An 18,749-nucleotide genomic window follows, 5' to 3' on the forward strand; every position below is an offset into this window, starting at 1 on the left:
TTTTATTCGTTTTCAAACGTGGCTTTCTGTAAACTCTCAAATGAATTTGAGGTGTAAAACAACTTAGATAAGTTACATTCTGTGTGTAATTTAACTCAAACAAATTCAGTCAAAACGGCTCCCACTTTAACACAAAACACGGGGCTTTTAAAACTGCCATAATTTGAAGTTTACAACAAGTTTGATAAGTTGAATTTTACCCTGTATTTTTCTTTCTTATGTTACCATAACATATGAGAACTATGTCACAGAATGAAGAAACTACAAAAACCGTGTACACGTCGAATATTGGGAGCATCAAAAACCACTCCAGTTTAGAGTTGTTTCTCGAACATACGGTTATTCACGTCATTTCATTTAGCAGTTGACAGTAATTATTTTACCTCTAAAATGGGAAAATGGGAATAGTTTGAGAGCTAGCAACATTCCGTGTGAAGTGAGACGTGCTCGGGGCTTTTTCACTGTTTTGGATGCAATGCACTGCATGCAATGATGGCTGAATCGGGTTTTGTAAGAACTAGTTGACAAAAAACTCATTGGATCGTTGGTTTTGGTTGTGACGCCACTTGCAAGCCCAGTTCCAGCAAGACATGCCCGCCCACGGCTCGTCCGTATAGAACACCTGTCCATTCTGGTACATCTGGGGAAGAGTTGCATCGGAAACGGTTTAGTCTTTGCAGATCTTAATTCAACTGTTGAGGCGAGGCCGTGGCTATTTAGATTTTGGGTATGGGTCGCGCCATAGGGGTTGGTTGGCAACTTTTTTTCATTATTCCACCACAAGTTAGCCCTTGACTGCAATCTCACCTGGTGGTAAGTGATGATGCAGTCTGAGATAGTAGCGGGCTAACCTTTTAGGGAGTATGGTAGTCACACCAATATTCGGTTTCGATGCCGCTTGCAATTGTCGTTTATGCATACGAAACTGAATAGTCAAAGTAAAACGGACCTAATCACATTCGTTTTAGGTTACGTTACGTTTATATTAGTTTATTATTATTATTATTTTTTTTTTTTTTTAATATTTAATATATTATGTATTATTTTATTTTTGTAATCTAGTTTAAGTATTAGTATGTATTTTTTTTTAATATGCACAACCTGCAGTATGTTATCCTTTTGTTTTTGTTTTCCTTATCCTAAGGTTGCCTGGAAGAGATCGCTACAAAGCGATAAGGCCGCCTTTTGTATATTTCTTCTGTCTGTGTTTTCTTTTATTCTTCTTCTGTATTTTTATTTGTGTGCAAATAAAGAGTATAAATAAAGAAAAGAAAGTTGTGCCCCGCCCATTGCCACTTCAGCTTCGCGACTCGTTGAGCTATGTCGGTAACTTTAGTTCTTCTACGGATCTCATTTCTAATTTGATCACGTAGAGATACTCCTAACATAGCTCTTTCCATCGCTCGCTGATTGACTCTGAGTAATATAATTGGTTGATTTTGAATACTCACAAAAGACAAATCTGAGCTCTTATATGTAACGCCGTCGTATCCAAACCGTAGGATGAAGTTCATGGAGAAAATTGAGAAAATACATCTCACGTCGGTCGTCGCAGGTATAAAATACCGGTACGGACCACACCAGTACGATACCTTCGGTTCGTATTCCACAGATTCCGGAAATTCTTCTCTCGGGTTAATTCTGTTAACGAATATTTAATTGAAATCTACGCTGCGTGTAAATGAAAACCGAAATAACACTTCACAGGCATTAGAGGTGCATTATGTACTGTCTCTGAGGCTAATCTGTTAAACCGAAAACCTAATAGTTTTTGAGTAAACCGCTGCCATAGTTTTTACTGAAATAAATCAGATACAGCCCTAACATAACATGCAAAATTAAAGTCATGTAGCTCCTGACCAGTGGCGTGCACTTCATACATGCACAAAAGCACTGCTTACCCTAAAATTGAAATACAGCTCGTCTAGGAGGAGGATTTTTGCTATTTTATGCAATTTTCCTGCTGTATGCATACCCTGGCAAGAAACCCAGTGCACGCCACTGCTCCTGACACTTAATTAGGCACGCATCGCGTAGCGTAGGTACTATGCTCGTGTCGGTCTTTTATCTTCAATAGGGTTGCCATAAAAAAAAATTTAATTCGTTTGTATGGAAAACTAAATATGCTTCTTTGCATTTAATAACTTTGCGTCAAGGGGAGTTGATCTCTTGTGAGATTCACATTTGTTGATATTCCGAATTGCGTTAATGGCGGTCAAACTTGCTTACGTCTTTCTGCTTTCTTTTTGTATCGATTCAAAGAAGGAATTCAAAGAATTTGCACTGTCCGCTTTTTTAAGGATGCACTTTTTAGAAATGTATTTTTCAATAAAAGTTCGGGCTCAGACGTTTTTTATTATGTAACTTATATTATTAGTTTTCGTTTCTTCAAAAACACCTCAAATACCAAATAATAATATATAATAATTTACATCACAATACACCCTGAAGGATTTAATGATTGTCTGGAAAACCATAAAAAATTACGAATACTAAGTTTATCTTACTTGTATATGCATTGCGCGTCGCTCCAGTTGTCATCCGAGTGGCAGTAGAGTCCTTGGCTTGGATCTTTGGCCTGAAACTGTTCAGCATGGGGGCCCACGTAGGTGGTCTCCGAGTGTCTGTGGTAAAATCCGCTAAAAGCGAAGGCCCCTGAAACAGTTGGGTCATTTAACACACAAAATGTTGACCATTGAATGGTCACTATCAAAGTATTTTGCAGGTACCATGGCGTCACCTACAGTTTAAAACTTGCGAATCTGCAAAAAAATATATTCAATGTTGAAGCATAGGTCAGTTATAACTTGCTTTTTTAAAGTGTATTGGTAGTATAGATAAGATTGGCGCAGTGGGCAGCGACCCTGCTTTCTGAGTCAAAGGCCGTGGGTTTGATTTCCACAACTGGAAAATGTTTGTGTGATGAACATGACTGTTTTTCAGTGTCTGGGTGTTTATCTATGTATATTATTCATGAAAATATTCATCAGTCATCTTAGTACCCATAACACAAGCTACGCTTACTTTGGCGCTAGATGGCGATGTGTGTATTGTCGTACTATATTTATTTATTTATAAATCTACTCTCACCGTTTTTCCCTAACGCGCCAAAAGAAGTATAACTTCAGAAAGTTTTCAAAATTTTATAAATAAATGATAAATCGACAGTCTTACAAAAAAGCCGTATAGATGTCTGGCTTTCTCGTTTGCTTGCTTTGTTAATAAAGATATTATTTATATAGATAAATGTTTTATACCTCTAAACGTGTAGCAGTGTGGCTTCCTCTCGCTCGACAGTATCATCTGGACATCTTCTTGATTGTGCGGTGATGCGATATAGTAAGATGTTCCTAGGCATTTGAACTCTGTAAAAAGAACGACAGATGACATCAAGCGAGTCGCTGGGAGCCGCTGGAGGCAAGCGGCCCAGGACCGTGTGTTGTGGAACTCCCTACAAAAGACCTATGTCCAGCAGTGGACGTCGATTGGTTGACATGATGATGAAAAAAACGATGTTTTTAATGTAACAGAAGCAACGAAATGCGTCTGTGTGATGTCTTTGCTACTGACAATCTGGGTATCTACAGAGCCATAGACAACACAAGATAATTTGAATTTCGAACATAAAGGCGTCCTCAACGGTTGGGTATTAAATGGGTACGAGTCAAGCCCAAAACGGGTATCATCATCATAACTTCAACCGATTGTCCACTGCTTGAATAGGTCTTTTGTGGAGTTCAAATCCACGGCTTCCCGCTAGTTTCCAAAACACACACCCTGGGCCGCTTGTTTGTTGGAAACGAAACTGGTAACCTAAGGATGGAAACAAACACGAAAAAAAGCAGGTTCAGAATATATTTTATGTGACGGCCGATTGGCGCAGTTTGCAGCGACCCTACTTGCTGAGTCCAAGGCCGTGGGTTCGATGGAAAATGTTTGTGTGATGAGCATGAATGTTTTTCAGTGTCTGGGTGTTGTATATTCTAAGTATTTATGTATATTATTTATAAAATATTCATCAGTCATCTTAGTGACCATAACATAAGCTACGCTTAATTTGGGGCTAGATGGCTATATGTGTATTGTCGTAGTACATTTATTTATTTTAAACTTTTATTTTAATTATCATAGTTTCCTACTAAAAGAACAATAAATCAGTGTTAGACTTTATACAAATATCTTAATTACAATTGTTAAAACCAAAACATTACAACAACTCGTTTTGCCCTGTGGCGGCATTAAAGCTTTCGGACAAAGCGGATAGTATAAAACGGACGATTTTACGGTCGATTGGCGCAGTGTGCAGCGACCCTGCTTTCTCATTCAAAGGCCGTGGGGTCGATTCCCACACCTGGAAAATGTTTGTGTGATAAACACGAATGTTATTCAGTGTCTGGGTGTTTATCTGTATTTTATAAGTATTTATATTATATATTATTCATAAAATTATTCATCAGTCATCTTAGTACCCATAACACAAGCTACGCTTACTTTGGGACTAGATGGCAATGTGTGTATTGTCGTAGTATATTTATTTATTTATTTTTAAAAACAATGAGATTAAATAACTTTAACTTCGATTAAGAAATTAAAATAACCGTTATGTTTTTATTCATATCCTACTAATATTGTTACTCAATCACGCAAAACAGCTGAACGGATTTGGATGTAATTTGGCATGCAAGTAGCCTTTGACATGGAAAAGAACATAGGCTACCTTTTATCCCGATTCCTTAAGTAGTTCCCGAGGGAGAATTGAAAATTGTTTACGAGCTAAACCGCGGGCAGACAGCTTTTAAATCAGGTATTTATGTCACCTATGCTAAGGAAAAGAGAACATAAAATATTTTATATATAGGTTTAGTAATATTTTACGCGTTGATTTAAAAAACCTCCTCTAAAGTCTGTTAAAAAAATTTATTCACACACCAGGGCTTGTGTACAATCCAAAAGGTATTTTCGCCTGCGTCGATTTAATCTTTGCCTCCGAGGTGTCCATCTTCTTGTTCAACTTTAACAATACCATCGACATAAGCGCCATGTCTGTCTCGAAGAGTAACCGCTTCAAATCCTTTATGTGAGTGTCTATAAATGAGAACAGCTTCTTTTGTGTGGCCTCTAGGATTTCTCTGCGTTCCGTCTATATGCAGAAAAAACTGTTGTTTATATACGCTGCTATTTGTAAGTGGATAGGAATAATCATCTGTCTATCTTGGAGAGAAGCAGGCGTTACTTTGCGGAAATCCATGATATATTATGAAAATTAATTTGCTGTACACCGCGAAAAGCAGGAGAAATCTGTATGGTGTAATTTATAATTTCAACAGATCTTCGGCAATGTACCCTCTACGCACGTTTCGCACGTTATGAATAATTGTTAAGATACATTGTATCTCATAGTCACATCTCATCATTGTAAAGTCAACATCTCCAGAGAATGCTCCGGTTTCGGAGCGAAACGTGCGTAGAGGGTACATTGCCGAAGATCTGTTTGGTGTGGAGTGTAAGAAATGGAGAAATTATATATAACACCATACAGATTCTCCTGCTTTTCGCGGGCTACAGCAAATTAAGCTTAATTTTCATAATCTGTCTGTGTCGTAGTAGGGCTCGCTTTCCGGATGCATTGGATCCTTGTGTACTGCGGCGCGTATAAAAAACGCGGAAGCAAAGCGTGATAATGGGATATAATTTACGTAACGGTGCAGATCCTCAAAATGCCTCAGGATTCGATGATAAAAATATGTTTTGGATTTTAATGAAATTTGTCTGAGATTTTTCGCCGAGCTTAGCTTCTATTGTGTGCTTGCTGAGCAAGAGTGATCAGCAAGCGTCTGACTGCACAATTTTGGGATTTTGTCAGTCTCACTTTGAAATTTCTAATCATAATTTGTAAAACTATGAAATATGCTTACATGTCAAGGCCATAAAGATCAGGATAATATAAATGAATGAATGAATGAATACACTTTTATTGTACACCAAAGAAAAAAAGTAATTACAGAGATATAAATACATATCAAGAGAGTACAACTTGGTGGCCTTATCGCTACATAGCGGTTTCTTTCAGGCAACCAATTGCGTAAAAGGAAAAAAAAAAAAAAGAAAAGAGGTGGGTGGAAATATGATGTAGAATGATGACAAAAGTTAGTTGTAGATTTACATACTGGCTGAATTTTGCAATCGTCTTGGAAAAAAAGGGTGTGATAGGCAAGTTAAATACAGTAGTATTTTCTTTATATCTTTTGTTTTACTATAAATAAGTGGAATTAATTTATAGAATAAACATCTTAATGAGTTCCTGAAACTTAAAAATAAATAAAGTAACCATCCATGCCATGGGCGTATATTTCATTTACCTGTCACAACCTATTTACTTCAAGACGATCGGAAAGGTCACCCAGTACAAGGAAGTAACGGTCACAAGTGGATATTTTTTTGATTTTGAACTAAATAGAGTGATCTTATTAGGCAAATGATGAATGACACTTGATTTCTCAGCGAAAATCGTGTTTGAACTCACAGGGTTGTGCGGCTCTTTTATCCGTGCATTCATGTAACTTGTGTACTCCATCAGTTTCTCGAATTTCTCGTCCGCATAGCTATGTTTTGGATCTATGTCTTTCGTGCTTGGCATGTTGTATGGTTTCTGAAATATAAAATGGTCTTATGTACTCTGTCACTTGTAAGGTATTTAGGATAGTAGACTGAATTAGCTAGAGTCACTACAAACAGACAGACTTGAAGTTTCAAAAGTGCTTTAAGAAGAAGAAACACTTTATTTTACGTATAACATACAGGAAAAGAAACAGTAAGGAGTATACAGTACACAATGTTGACATGGAAAGGCGGCCTTATTGCTGCAAGCAATCTCTTACAAGCAACCTTTGTAGATAGGACTTACAGCAAGAGAACTAGATAGTGCCAAGAGTAATTAGATATACAGAAATACCAAAATGTAAAGATACAAATACATAGATAATTTAAATATACCTACGTTATCTATATATATATAAAAATGATATGTTGGTTTGTATACGCTTCTAAAACTCAAAAAGTTCTGCACCGACCGAGTTAAAATTTTAGCATTATATATAATATGTATTGTGTAGTTATACTTACTGTTTCCACAGTAGGGAAAGACAGCCGCGCGAGCTGAAACGTTTAAAAAGTAAATTATTTGCACAATGTAGTAATTATGATTTTACACCAATTCGCACATCTTCGTTCCCGGGTTTTGTTAATTGTTTTAGCTATTAAATACCAAACGAAAGCACAGAAATATATGAAAAACAACACAACACCGCGTATACAATTTGGCGGCCTTTGCGATCTCTTCGCGTTAACCAATTGCGTAGAGAAATAAGTGGATGGTGCATATGACCACATAAAAATATAAATAAATGAATGATTATATTAACTAAACTTAATAAATAAATAAATAAATATACTACGACAATACACACATCGCCATCTAGCCCCAAAGTAAGCGTAGCTTGTGTTATGGGTACTGAGATAGCTGATGATTATTTTTTATGAATATAATACACATAAATACTTATAATATACAGATAAACACCCGGACACTGAAAAACATTCATGTTCATCACACAAACATTTTCCAGTTGTGGGAATCGAACCCACGACCTTGGACTCAGAAAGCATGGTCGCTGCCCACTGCGCCACTCGGCCGTAATACATACTGATAAAAAAATTATTCAAAAGAATCATCATCACATCAACCAATCGACGTCCACTGCTGGACATAGGTCTTTTGTAGGGAGTTCCACAATACACGGTCCTGGGCCGCTTGCCTCCAGCGGCTCCCAGCGACTCGCCTGATGTCATCTGTCCACCTCATTGGGGGCCGACCTACGCCGAGTTTACCGGTGCGGCGTCGCCATTCCAGCACCTTAAGACCCCAACGTCCATCGGTCCTCCGAGCTATGTGCCCCGCCCATTGCCACATCAGCTTCGCGACTCGCTGAGCTATGTCGGTACAGTACGCGCGGCGAGAGTTTGGCTTTGACCTTCGGGTGGAGGGGATTACTGCGCATGGGTACTGTCACGCACACAATACTTTTCCTTTTTTATGTACCAGGTTGGATATTTGAGTGGGTCAAAATTCATGTACAGTGGTAATAATGCTAGAAAATAATACGAAATAGATAAACTTCTTCATTTATTAAAACTATTGATAGTTATTTTACTTATATAAAATGTTTATTTCCTTTTAAAGTTTACAGAGACAGCGATGAAAATTCTAAATAATTGTTTTTTAATAAAATTATTTATTCCAAGATACATGTAAAATTGGTACATACAAACAAAAGAAAACTTAAAATAATTATTAAATACATAAGTTAACATTAAAAAAAAGTCTTAGCAGCAGTGCTATTCAGATTCTGAATCAGTTAAAGGTTTAACGCCTTCTATGAAATCACCGCATGGTCCAGTGGTGCTGCCGCGACACGAAATTGTGCAACGTCTTTTGCTTGTTGAGGGTCCGGGTTCAGGGCTTCCTCGGTTGCAGTTGTCATCATCATCATCTTCATAACCATCATCAGAATCATCGTCTTCGGAACTATCATCGACGCGAATTATAAATTGCTCGGTAAGTAAATCAACTACATGGTCACTCTTGACGTACTCTTCTTCTATATCTTTTACCTTTTTACATATTTTTCACCATTCCTGGGCACCCATTAAGGATACTTTTTCTTTGATAAGTTTGGTACATTCTTGTAAATTCCATTTAACATTTTTGCTAGCTACATATTGTTTAATAGTAGCCCATGCTATTTCTATGGGGTTGAGGTCTGGATGGTAAGGCGGTAATCTTAATATGCTATGATTTGCTTCTGCTAAAATTTGATCTATTGAAAAAGTTTTAAATCTTTCTTTATTAGCTTTTATCAAGTTGTACAATTGTGGCTTGAGCATTGTTGAATCATATTGTATGCCTTTATCAGTTAGCCAATTCTGCATATCGGCTTTTTTGGTATTGGAGGACGGTGCTAAATCCCATTGTTTATTGTGGTATGAAGCGTTGTCGACAACCACTACAGAATTGGGTGGTAGGTTGGGAATTAATTGTGTCCTAAGCCATTTTTCATAATTCTCGTAATTCATGTTGTCGTGATAGTCCCCTGTTTTGGTGCCGGCTTTAAAAGTTAATAAAGCATTTGGTATAAACCCAGCTTCAGATCCTGCGTGGACTATCACGACTCGTTGTCCTTTAGAAATGGGTTTTTTTAGTCCTTCCGTAGGGCCATCGCTCCAGGCTTTGGTTGTTGAGTGCGATGAATCTACGTAGGATTCATCTGTGTAAACAATGGGTCTTCCTTCTTGTCGATATTTTCTTATTTTACTTAAATATTCAATGCGTTGTAATCGGATATTCGATGTTTCTATTAGTAATTTACGGTTGTTTTCTGTTTTTTTCCAGCGAAATCCTAACTCCTTTACAATTACACGAAGACTTGTTTCTGACCCTTTAAAGTTTATATCTTCCTCAAGTTTCTTTTTTAGTTTCTCAATGGTGGGAAGTTCATTATTCATCTTGTGAAAATTGTGTATACATCTTTTTATAATACCTTGGTCAAAATTATCAATATTCGTAACTGGTTTAGCTCTGGGACGTTTTTTTCCAGGTGTTCTGAAAGTAATTAGCAAATCGGAACTCTTGGCTTGATTTGCGATATTTTTTACAGTTCCAATTGAAGTCTTAGTGGCCTCCGATGTCCGTTTTTGAATTTTAGCTAATTTACTGACTACACAATTTAATTTAGAAACAGTTTCCGTTTTCATTACCTGCATAGTCTGTATAGTTTGGTTATTCTCCGACTGACTGAGTAAAGAAGCAACTTCCTCAATCTGACTTCGAATTTGCTTCAATGAATCGACACATTCGTCAGCTTCTTTCTTTAAAAATTCACGTCATATATCATTTTCAGTGCTTGCTTTTTTAAAACAATGTTTTTTTTACGCATTTTCAAATCACTTTTTAATATTTAACAAAAAAAACTTAACTGACAAACTTAAACAAACAAACTCAACAAATAATAACAATCGACAACAATAAACAATTAACGAAAATAGCAATTCACTTGTGAACGTGATTGTACAACAGGAGTGCGCGGTACGTCGTATCGATGCGAGAGGCAGGGAACGACTGGAGCGCCAATCAGAGCACCGCGTGCGCCTACACACCCGCCCCACACCCCGCTAATTGCCCGTTGATACCCAATTTCTGATTTCTGCGCAATAACGGTCAAAGCCAAACTCTCGCCGCGCGTACTGTAACTCTAGGCTCAAAAGAATACAATGAAAAAACTTACTAGTTGAAAAGATGATAATCCATCGCCACTGCCTAACGCCGTGCGGAGTGATACTATAAACTGGAATGTCCAAATATAATTATTATTTTTGAAGCTGAATGTATGGGTAATTTATTATAATTACTCATAATGTGTTTTTAATATGTTTGGCGAACTGAACCTAATTATAATCGCAGTGTGTAAAAAGTGCAACTTCGTCGAATTTCTTTTTTGGAAGCTTTAGGGTTAAGAGGAGACTGACAGAGAGCTTTCCATCCATCCCATCCAGAGGTTTAAGTGGGTGTTGTGTTTATATTCGACATTGCTGCGGTAGACATCACGGAAGTTATGACGACGATGTGAATTTTAATTAGTTAATTTTGATTTAAAAGTTATTTTCGATTTAGCTTTTTTTTTATTTTTTTTTTGTTATTGTAATATTGATTCCATTATAGTATGGGTAAAGGCAGAAATAAATGAATTTATAATTTAATTTAATAATTTAGAGTTACACGAGAGGGAATCAAGATAGATTGTAAAGAGAACGGAGAAGGAGAGCTATAAATCATATATCTAATAGAAATGCATTGGTGCACGCGCGTGTTAGGATATAGGGAATTATAGCACTTTATCTATGATAAACCCGATGATTATATTAAATATATCAACAAATCATAGTTTGTATACTCATTGATAATGTATTGAAAATAGAATTATGGTCTTTAGTAGACTATCAAAGAAAAGTATAGGATCTATGGCGGGTGACGCGAGTTTGACAAGATCGATTGGCGGGAAGGAAAAGTTAGCACGTATTTGAATTAATAAATTGAGAAAAAGAGATTAAGTAAAGTATGGTGATAAAACGTTACAAATTGGGAATAGATGATTTATAGTGGAAACTATATACTTAATGAAATATTGTTTTGCACGCGATATTAAAAAATATATTGATAAATTGTTGATCTAGCCAAGTTTCCACGCATCAGAGTATCCTAGAACCTTTCCATTGTAGCCGTTCAATAAGGCATTGCCGGTAAAACTTTTAAATCTGTTCTCACTTCAAAAAGATTCTGCTTCTTGGATTAATTCGAAGGATTTCGTTTATCCATATCTATCTTTTTTATTGCTCAGCGGGATTTATGCTTAATCGATCAAACAGATATTGACACTGAATGAATATTTTCACGTAAGTTTGACTAAGCTGCTTTAAAAAAAATAACATATCAAGTCTAGGGCTCTGTAATCCAATCTTTCCAAATTTCCAGTTTCTTATGCCCCGCTTTTTGTATAAAATCTCCACTAGCGGACCCGCGCGACTTCGTCCGCGAATGAGTCGACTTAGGAAAATAGTATGTCCAATATAAATGAATCCTAGCTGGATCGATTGACCGCCCCCGAAACCACCTGTATACTAAATTTCATGAAAAACGTTGGAGCCGATTCCGAGATTCCATATATATATTTATATTTAAAATAAATAAAATAATTGCTCGTTTAAAGAAATAAGATATACATAACGTGAACTTATAAAAATAGTGGTGATAAGGTAATCTCTAAATCTCAAACTCTATTTCCATACATCGGTATCCCTTAAAATATGGCTTGATCGAATTAAAAATTTAAATCAATTGCAACAAAAAAAATTAAGGCCTAACTTCGCATTTTCGCAAGGGTTACATTTTAAACATTGGAATATAAATACTTATAAATTACTAGCTGTTGCCCGCGACTTCGTCTGCGTTTGATTTTGTTTTTAAAGTTTTCAGTATCGCTAAGCCTTAAATGAGTATAGTAGTATATATATAAATATAACATGTGAGTTGTGACTGTCAATTAATCATAGACAAATAATTTACAATGAAAAAAAATTGCGACTATAATTAAAGACCTAAGCTATCCTATCTCTTAAGTTGGACCAGACTGCTCACGGTGTGCCAATTTAATTTGAAATCGGTTAAGTAGTTTAGGAGTCCATCGCGGACAAACATCGTGACAGGAGATTTATATATATTAAGATTAATTCGGATGTGCGAGAAAAACGAGTGAGTGTGTAGTTAAAAATTTTTATGAAATATATATATAATGCTTAAACGAATTGAAAATTAAAAAAAATTGAAAGTAAAATTGTAGGTCTCACTTTGCATTTTTAATATTTTAATATTAAAAAATACTTAATGAGCTTAATGCTAAAGCATTTTGCACCCACCAAGCTTCGGACATACGAGAAAAACGAGTGAGGGTGTGGTAAAAAAATTATATGACATATTCATAACATTTTAATATAAAAAAAAAAAAAATTAAGTGTATCAAATTTTATATATAGCTTATAAACGATTCGTAGTAAACCTCTGTAAAAATTAAGAGATTATATATGAGAAAAACTTACGAAATAAAATATTTTATTCAACATTTTTGTTGATGGCCATTAGACTACTGGTGTTTTTATCGTCATTTGAAACTAAATTATAATTGGGCGAAAAATATGGTCGTTAAATTGCAACAAATTGTTTAACAACACAACCGATAACACTCTAAGCTAATTTAATGGTAGGTAATCTTTGCACTGTTGCAGAAAACCAGAGGAAAGCTATGCTAGTAATGAAATTGTTGACAAATTGGCCAACGAAGCTGTAAAAGATGGCATTCATTTTGATTTTTTACCATACTGGTCATATGCTCTCCAAATAGTAAAAGAATACTGGATTAAAATTTGGAAAGAGTATTTGATGAAAATTCTCTTAGCAAGGGAATTTGATTTAAAACCATTCAACCCACAGTAAGACAGACGTGTTTCATGAATTGATGGTGCTGATCTGAGCAGGTGTAACGGCTTTAAGAGCGCGTGCTGGACATTTTCCTCTGAATATTTTTGGTTGAAAGATATCAAGCATATCCTTTTGGAATGTGTACGTAACGAGGTGGAAAGAACAAATTTATTTAAAAAGTATGTAACAAAACTCTTTTCTCGAGTTCATATATCGAACCTTTTCTTAAAGTCACCAATGTTTCTTTCATTGACATTTAAAAAAGATGTTTAAGTTTATTTTAAGAAGAAATTATTGGATTTTTATAGACCTGAAGTAAGAGCATTAAATATTGTTTCTTGTATTTTCACAGAAACGCAATTTCGTCTTTATGGTTTAAAAATAAGAGCTGTTGCTAAATCAACTGGTATTCCACACTAGGTATAATAACACAAATCATAAATCGTTCTATCAGCACAGGGACTTTCCCACAGATATGGAAGTCAGCAGTGGTCAAACCACTACCTAAAAAATCAAATGTTCAAGAACTAAAAGACTTACGACCAATTAGTATTCTCCCGTGCCTATCAAAGATTCTTGAAAAAGTCGTATGTGCTCAATTATCATTTTACCTCAAAAGCAATAATTTTTTACCAAATAAGCAATCCGGTTTCAGAAAGTTTCGAAGTACAACCACCGCTCTAATTGACGTTGTGGATAATATGTTGGCTTCACAGGATTTGAGTGAAGTTACAGTGCTAACCTTATTAGATTTTTCACGTGCATTTGATACAATTAATATTGCCCTCTTAATTGCAAAACTCAAGTTTTACGGGTTTTCCCCAAATTCGATTAAGTGGTTCACGAGTTACCTCAGTGAGCGGAGCCAGCACGTAGAACTGCGTGATTCTACAGGATGGACAGTTTCTTCGGAGCAGAAGTTCCTGTCCAGAGGAGTACCACAAGGCTCAATCCTAGGTCCTATCCTTTTTATATTATACACTGCAGATATAGTAAATAGCATAAAAAATTGTAATTATCATATGTACGCAGACGACATCCAATTGTATATCTCTTTTAAACCAGGTCTTCACAGTGAAGCAATTAATAAATTAAATATTGATCTCACCAGTATAGCAGATTGGGCTCATATGAACCAGTTAGTCCTAAATCCTACCAAATCCAAATATATGTTGCTTGGATCACGCCAAGCAATAGCAAAAGTATCGCCCAACGATTATGCAGTACTTGTTAAAAATGAAACATTACAGTACACTAATGAGGCCAGAAATCTGGGAGTACTAATGGATAGTGAACTTCGTTTTGAGAACCACATCCTTGAAAATGCGCGCAGCTGCTTCTACAGGTTAAGAACACTATACCGGGTGCGGAAATACCTAAGCGTAGATGTGCGTGTTAAGGTATGTGAGACTTTAATACTCTCGAAGCTTAACTATGCTGATGCACTGTACGGACCACGACTGCTTGTTCGCACTCAGCGTCTGATACAACGCGTTCAGAACGCCTGTGCTCGGTTCTGTTTTCATATTCCACCTAGAACGCATACCTCACCGTTTATTAACGACGCCAAACTACTTAATATGAAAACAAGGAGGGATTTGCATTTAGCTTCATTACTTTTCGGAGTATTAAAGTTTCAGCAGCCTGTCTATTTATATGATAAACTCGCGTGGCTGAAAAGTTTGGATACAAGGTTAAATCGCACATGGACCCTTAAAATGCCGCGACATTTTAAGGCTGCTTTTCGTGGTAGTTTTAAATTCGCGGCTACTAAATGTTGGAACGACCTACCTCCGCCATTAAGAGATATTAGCATGTCTAAACTCTCTTTTAAAAAGAAATTAAGAGAATATCTTTTCCAACAACAAAATATTTGAACAAGGGTGCCTAAGTGTGTTTATTATTTCTATTTTTTATTATTATTATTTTTTATTTTTTTTTTTATCGGTTCGATCGTAACAAAATATTATATATGTATACAAATCTTTTATATTATTTTTTATTTATTATTATTACACTTCTTATTTTTTAATTTTATATTACTTTTAAATTGTATTATTGTACCCATAGTTTTTAAGCGAAGCTCTGACAGTGCCTACCGTCCAAACGTCACGTCTGGCTTCACGGAAGATCAGCGCTGTGTCTTAACAGGCACTGCAAACATGCTGAGTGAAGACCATTTTGGGATCACACCGTTCCTATAATAATTGTTGTGTAGACTATTAAGTTGTATTTTAATTCTAGTGTGTGTATCCAAATAAAGTTTTTCTTTCTTTCTTTCTTTCTTTCTTTATTCCATATGCAACACTATACAGGTATTGTGGAGGATCGTAGACGAGTCCAATCCACAGTAGTGAAAATAAAACAACAAGCGAAGTGAAATGCGTTCGCTTCAGAGTCAGCGAGTGAAGTGCTTGATTTGACCGCGTAAGGCGGGGTTTTATGCTCACAGAAGCGCGCGCATATCGGTATCTTTATTGGAGTATATGCGAGACAAGGATGCAAGTACAGGTAAAAGAGAAAGCAATATTAGTAGACAGAGATAGTGATACATAAAGAGTGAAGCGGTTGTTTACAATTTGGTTAGCTTCAGTATGGTTGGTGACGGGGAAGCGTCGACAGCTTAATAAATCTATTCAAATAATCTTATACTTGAGGCATATAATATCAAAGTCGGCAATCTCCACTTGTCACAAGTTCGAGTTATCAACAAAAAACATTTCTTAGGTTTATTAATTTTAGATATCAGCGTATATTGACAAATTCTATCTTCAAAGAATTGTTGAATTAATTTCAGTAATGAAATATAACTATTTTGTAATATTTAAGAAGTAAATTCTTTATTATTAAAATGGAGACTGCCGGATTTGAAATACACTTGTGTAGACTGCTAATTTTGATATGGACAGTGTTGGATATTGCCGTATTTGATTTGAACGCCGCCATCTTGATACGTGATTGCATGACTAGCCAGATTTGATACTTACATATTTTGAGTGTTAGGATAGAACTTCGAAATCTAATAAAAGTTTAAAAAAAATTTAATACCATGCAAATGTTGATTTCAGAAATAAAACCCTAATATAGTAATCAAATATTCTTTTTATTAATTAAAAATACAGATTCATATTTTTAAGTCTGGGGAATCATCTTGGAATTCGCTTTTTCATCATTTTCGTTGTCATTTAAGGGGATAGCATCCTCGTACATATTTTTTACAGGCAGAATCAAATTTCTGAAATACACAAGCTCTTCATCATCCATCCAGCTGTCTCCGTAGTGCGTTTGCAATAGTTTTTTGACATCTGTCAATTTATTACTGTTAACTTTCCCTGATGAATGAATTTCTGGCGGATTAAGCATGTTCATATTTTTGTTCTTTTTTGTTATGCCTCCAAATTTTCCATCACTTACTCTATAGTAAAGATCCCCTTTAACTACAACGTCAACTTTGCTTTTTGTTCTCCTAATGTAGAATCGCTTGCTCTTTTGAAAAGCAAAATGCCATGAACCGACATCTTTCAGGACAGTTTTTAAACTATCTCTCCAATCATAAACCTTGCAATCACCTTTTCCTAATTCAATAATGGTACTGTAATTTTTAATAATATCCAAATAACCATCAGCGTTTTTTATTATTTCCCTTTTGCGGATATCTCGTTCTATATGCCCGAAGACTCTATCTGGAGTTATGAAGGAATGTCCTACAACCGGAAATACAATTTCTACGTTTTTCACATGACTTGGGGCTTTAGATGTTAGCCATTTAGCAAGCATACCCACCATGGTGGTATTTTTATTTTGGCCCCCGCAGCCGTCCGCAATCAAACGAACTTTAGTAATATCTGTCCAATCTGTCGAACAAAGCCGATGATAAACAGCTGACGCTATTTCATTAGAGCTTTTTGCGAACTTATCCTCGGTCCAACAGTAGGCAAATGTATTCTTTGGAGACAGTGCAGCTTTTGAACTTCCCTGCACTATTGTAAAATTATACAAATACAATTGTCTGGAATAATACGTACTTTGGTCTGGTAGTTTTGACATAGGGCTATTTTTTTGGCAATCAAAAGAAAGTGTTATCATGCCATCTTGCTCTTCTTGAACTAACTGAAAAAAAGCTTTAGCTCGCAATTTGTGCACTCTCTTCTGTATTAGGTCATCGGTTTTTTTTTGTAGGTCGTCGTTTTTTTGGTGCGTTTTAATCAATTCATCATACTGAAGACACGTTGAACACACGTCGGTTCTCGGTGATCCGAATCCCAAATTATAGAAATTGTTGAAAACGGTTCTAAAATATCCTCTTTTCACTTTTACGTTTTCATTTGCTTGGGCATTGTACATTTTAAACATTTTGTTAATGCTAAGTTCTGCTGGCAAATATAATCGTTTAGATTTCCCTCGACAATAATGGGCTTCTTCACAGTTAAAGGAATTAATGAAAGTTTTGACTGCAATTAGTTTTTCTCCAAATTTGTGCTGTTTGTGATTGCCACCTCGATTTTCAGGTAATAAAGTACCAGTCTTAAAAAAATGTGCCATGATTGTTTGAACCCTGTGTTTTGTTACATGCAAAATTCTCAAAAATGCCTGTGGACATATTGGAATGGTACATATTTGACTTGAACAGTACATTGTATATTTTGTTTGTAAGAGTTTCTGTCTTTGAGGACCCTTTGTTCCACGTCGTCTCTTAATTTGTTTCGGCTTACAATATTTTAAAAGGAATGCATCTTGCTTCGATTTTTCTTTGTATTTAAAAAAGGCATCATGGAAATATTTTACATCAGCTATAGAAACAGTTCCACATTTAAATGCATTTGTGTCATGTCCGCATCTTGGCCGCTCAGGAAGTTGCTTCGATGAATACCTCTACAAGAAGTGAAAAAGGAAAATAAATTAACGTAATTTTATCATGGGCAGTCAAGTACTATAAAAGATATGAGTTTTATAACTAATAAAAAATAAAATGACACTACGAGTTTTGTAACTTTGCCAAGTCCATTTTACGCATTTTTATAGTACTACATGGTATTATCAAAAATCAAAAATAAAGCGTGTGTGCCGAGCACACGTGAAACTTCTTTGACATCTTTTGAAATTTCGACTTCCGTTGCCATTCGTGACGAATTTCCGTCACACGACCTTGAAATTTTACTCTCAACAAGCCGAAGTTTCACTTTAAAAAGTGAACCAAACTAACATAAGAATATAGTAATGGGCAAGTATCAAAACCATATATCGCAGTATACAAACCTCTCTCTCTTAGCCACATTTCTTTTCCAATTTTCTGGATCACTTTTCCTTTTTCTCGATTGTCTAGGTGAACAGGGTCGTACTAGATTATCCATTTGTCTATTTTACACAACTAATATCACTTTATAATAAGAAATCCCAATAAAAATGACAATAATCCACGTGGAGATCTTTGCGCTGTGACAGCAGACGCCATACTAAATGCCGAGCTCTGATTGGTTGGAACGGAGACTGCCATGTTTGAAAGAAATGAATGCGGAGGTTTGTTACCGACATTCATTTTTAATTGCGTCTTGTATGAGAGATAGCCGTCTTTGAAACGCCTTAACTTTTACGTAATGGAGAATTTACCATAGAGAAAATATTTGCATTGTTAACTTTTTTTTGACCCTGACTGGAGACTGCCGGG

At 35.8% G+C, this 18,749-nt stretch overlaps 1 protein-coding gene across 1 annotated transcript; it reads right to left on the minus strand.

Annotated features, from left to right (window-relative positions):
* Window positions 1-436: 436 nt before the first annotated feature.
* LOC120635227 lies at window positions 437-12,849 on the minus strand. The gene is made up of 9 exons (XM_039906181.1): window positions 12,706-12,849; window positions 10,341-10,400; window positions 7,123-7,155; window positions 6,524-6,649; window positions 4,930-5,140; window positions 3,258-3,365; window positions 2,508-2,655; window positions 1,452-1,641; window positions 437-640 (listed from the first exon to the last, which is right to left on the minus strand). The coding sequence occupies exons 1-9, from the start codon at window positions 12,727-12,729 to the stop codon at window positions 518-520; spliced, it is 1,023 nt and encodes a 340-aa protein (XP_039762115.1). The 5' UTR covers window positions 12,730-12,849; the 3' UTR covers window positions 437-517.
* Window positions 12,850-18,749: the final 5,900 nt, after the last annotated feature.

The sequence above is a fragment of the Pararge aegeria genome, chromosome 26, assembly GCF_905163445.1.
Source record: "Pararge aegeria chromosome 26, ilParAegt1.1, whole genome shotgun sequence".
Classification (NCBI taxonomy): Eukaryota; Metazoa; Arthropoda; class Insecta; order Lepidoptera; family Nymphalidae; genus Pararge; species Pararge aegeria.

What these genes read in the sequence shown, in the direction of transcription:
- LOC120635227 (XM_039906181.1), bottom strand. Translation starts at nt 12,729, where the DNA reads ATGTTGAATAAAATATTTTATTTC. An exon ending in CTTTCCCTACTGTGGAAACA is followed by an intron (nt 6,650 to 7,122) that starts GTAAGTATAACT and finishes TTTATATTTCAG; the next exon opens with AAACCATACAACATGCCAAG. An exon ending in AGAGCTCAGATTTGTCTTTT is followed by an intron (nt 641 to 1,451) that starts GTGAGTATTCAA and finishes ACTCTTCCCCAG; the next exon opens with ATGTACCAGAATGGACAGGT.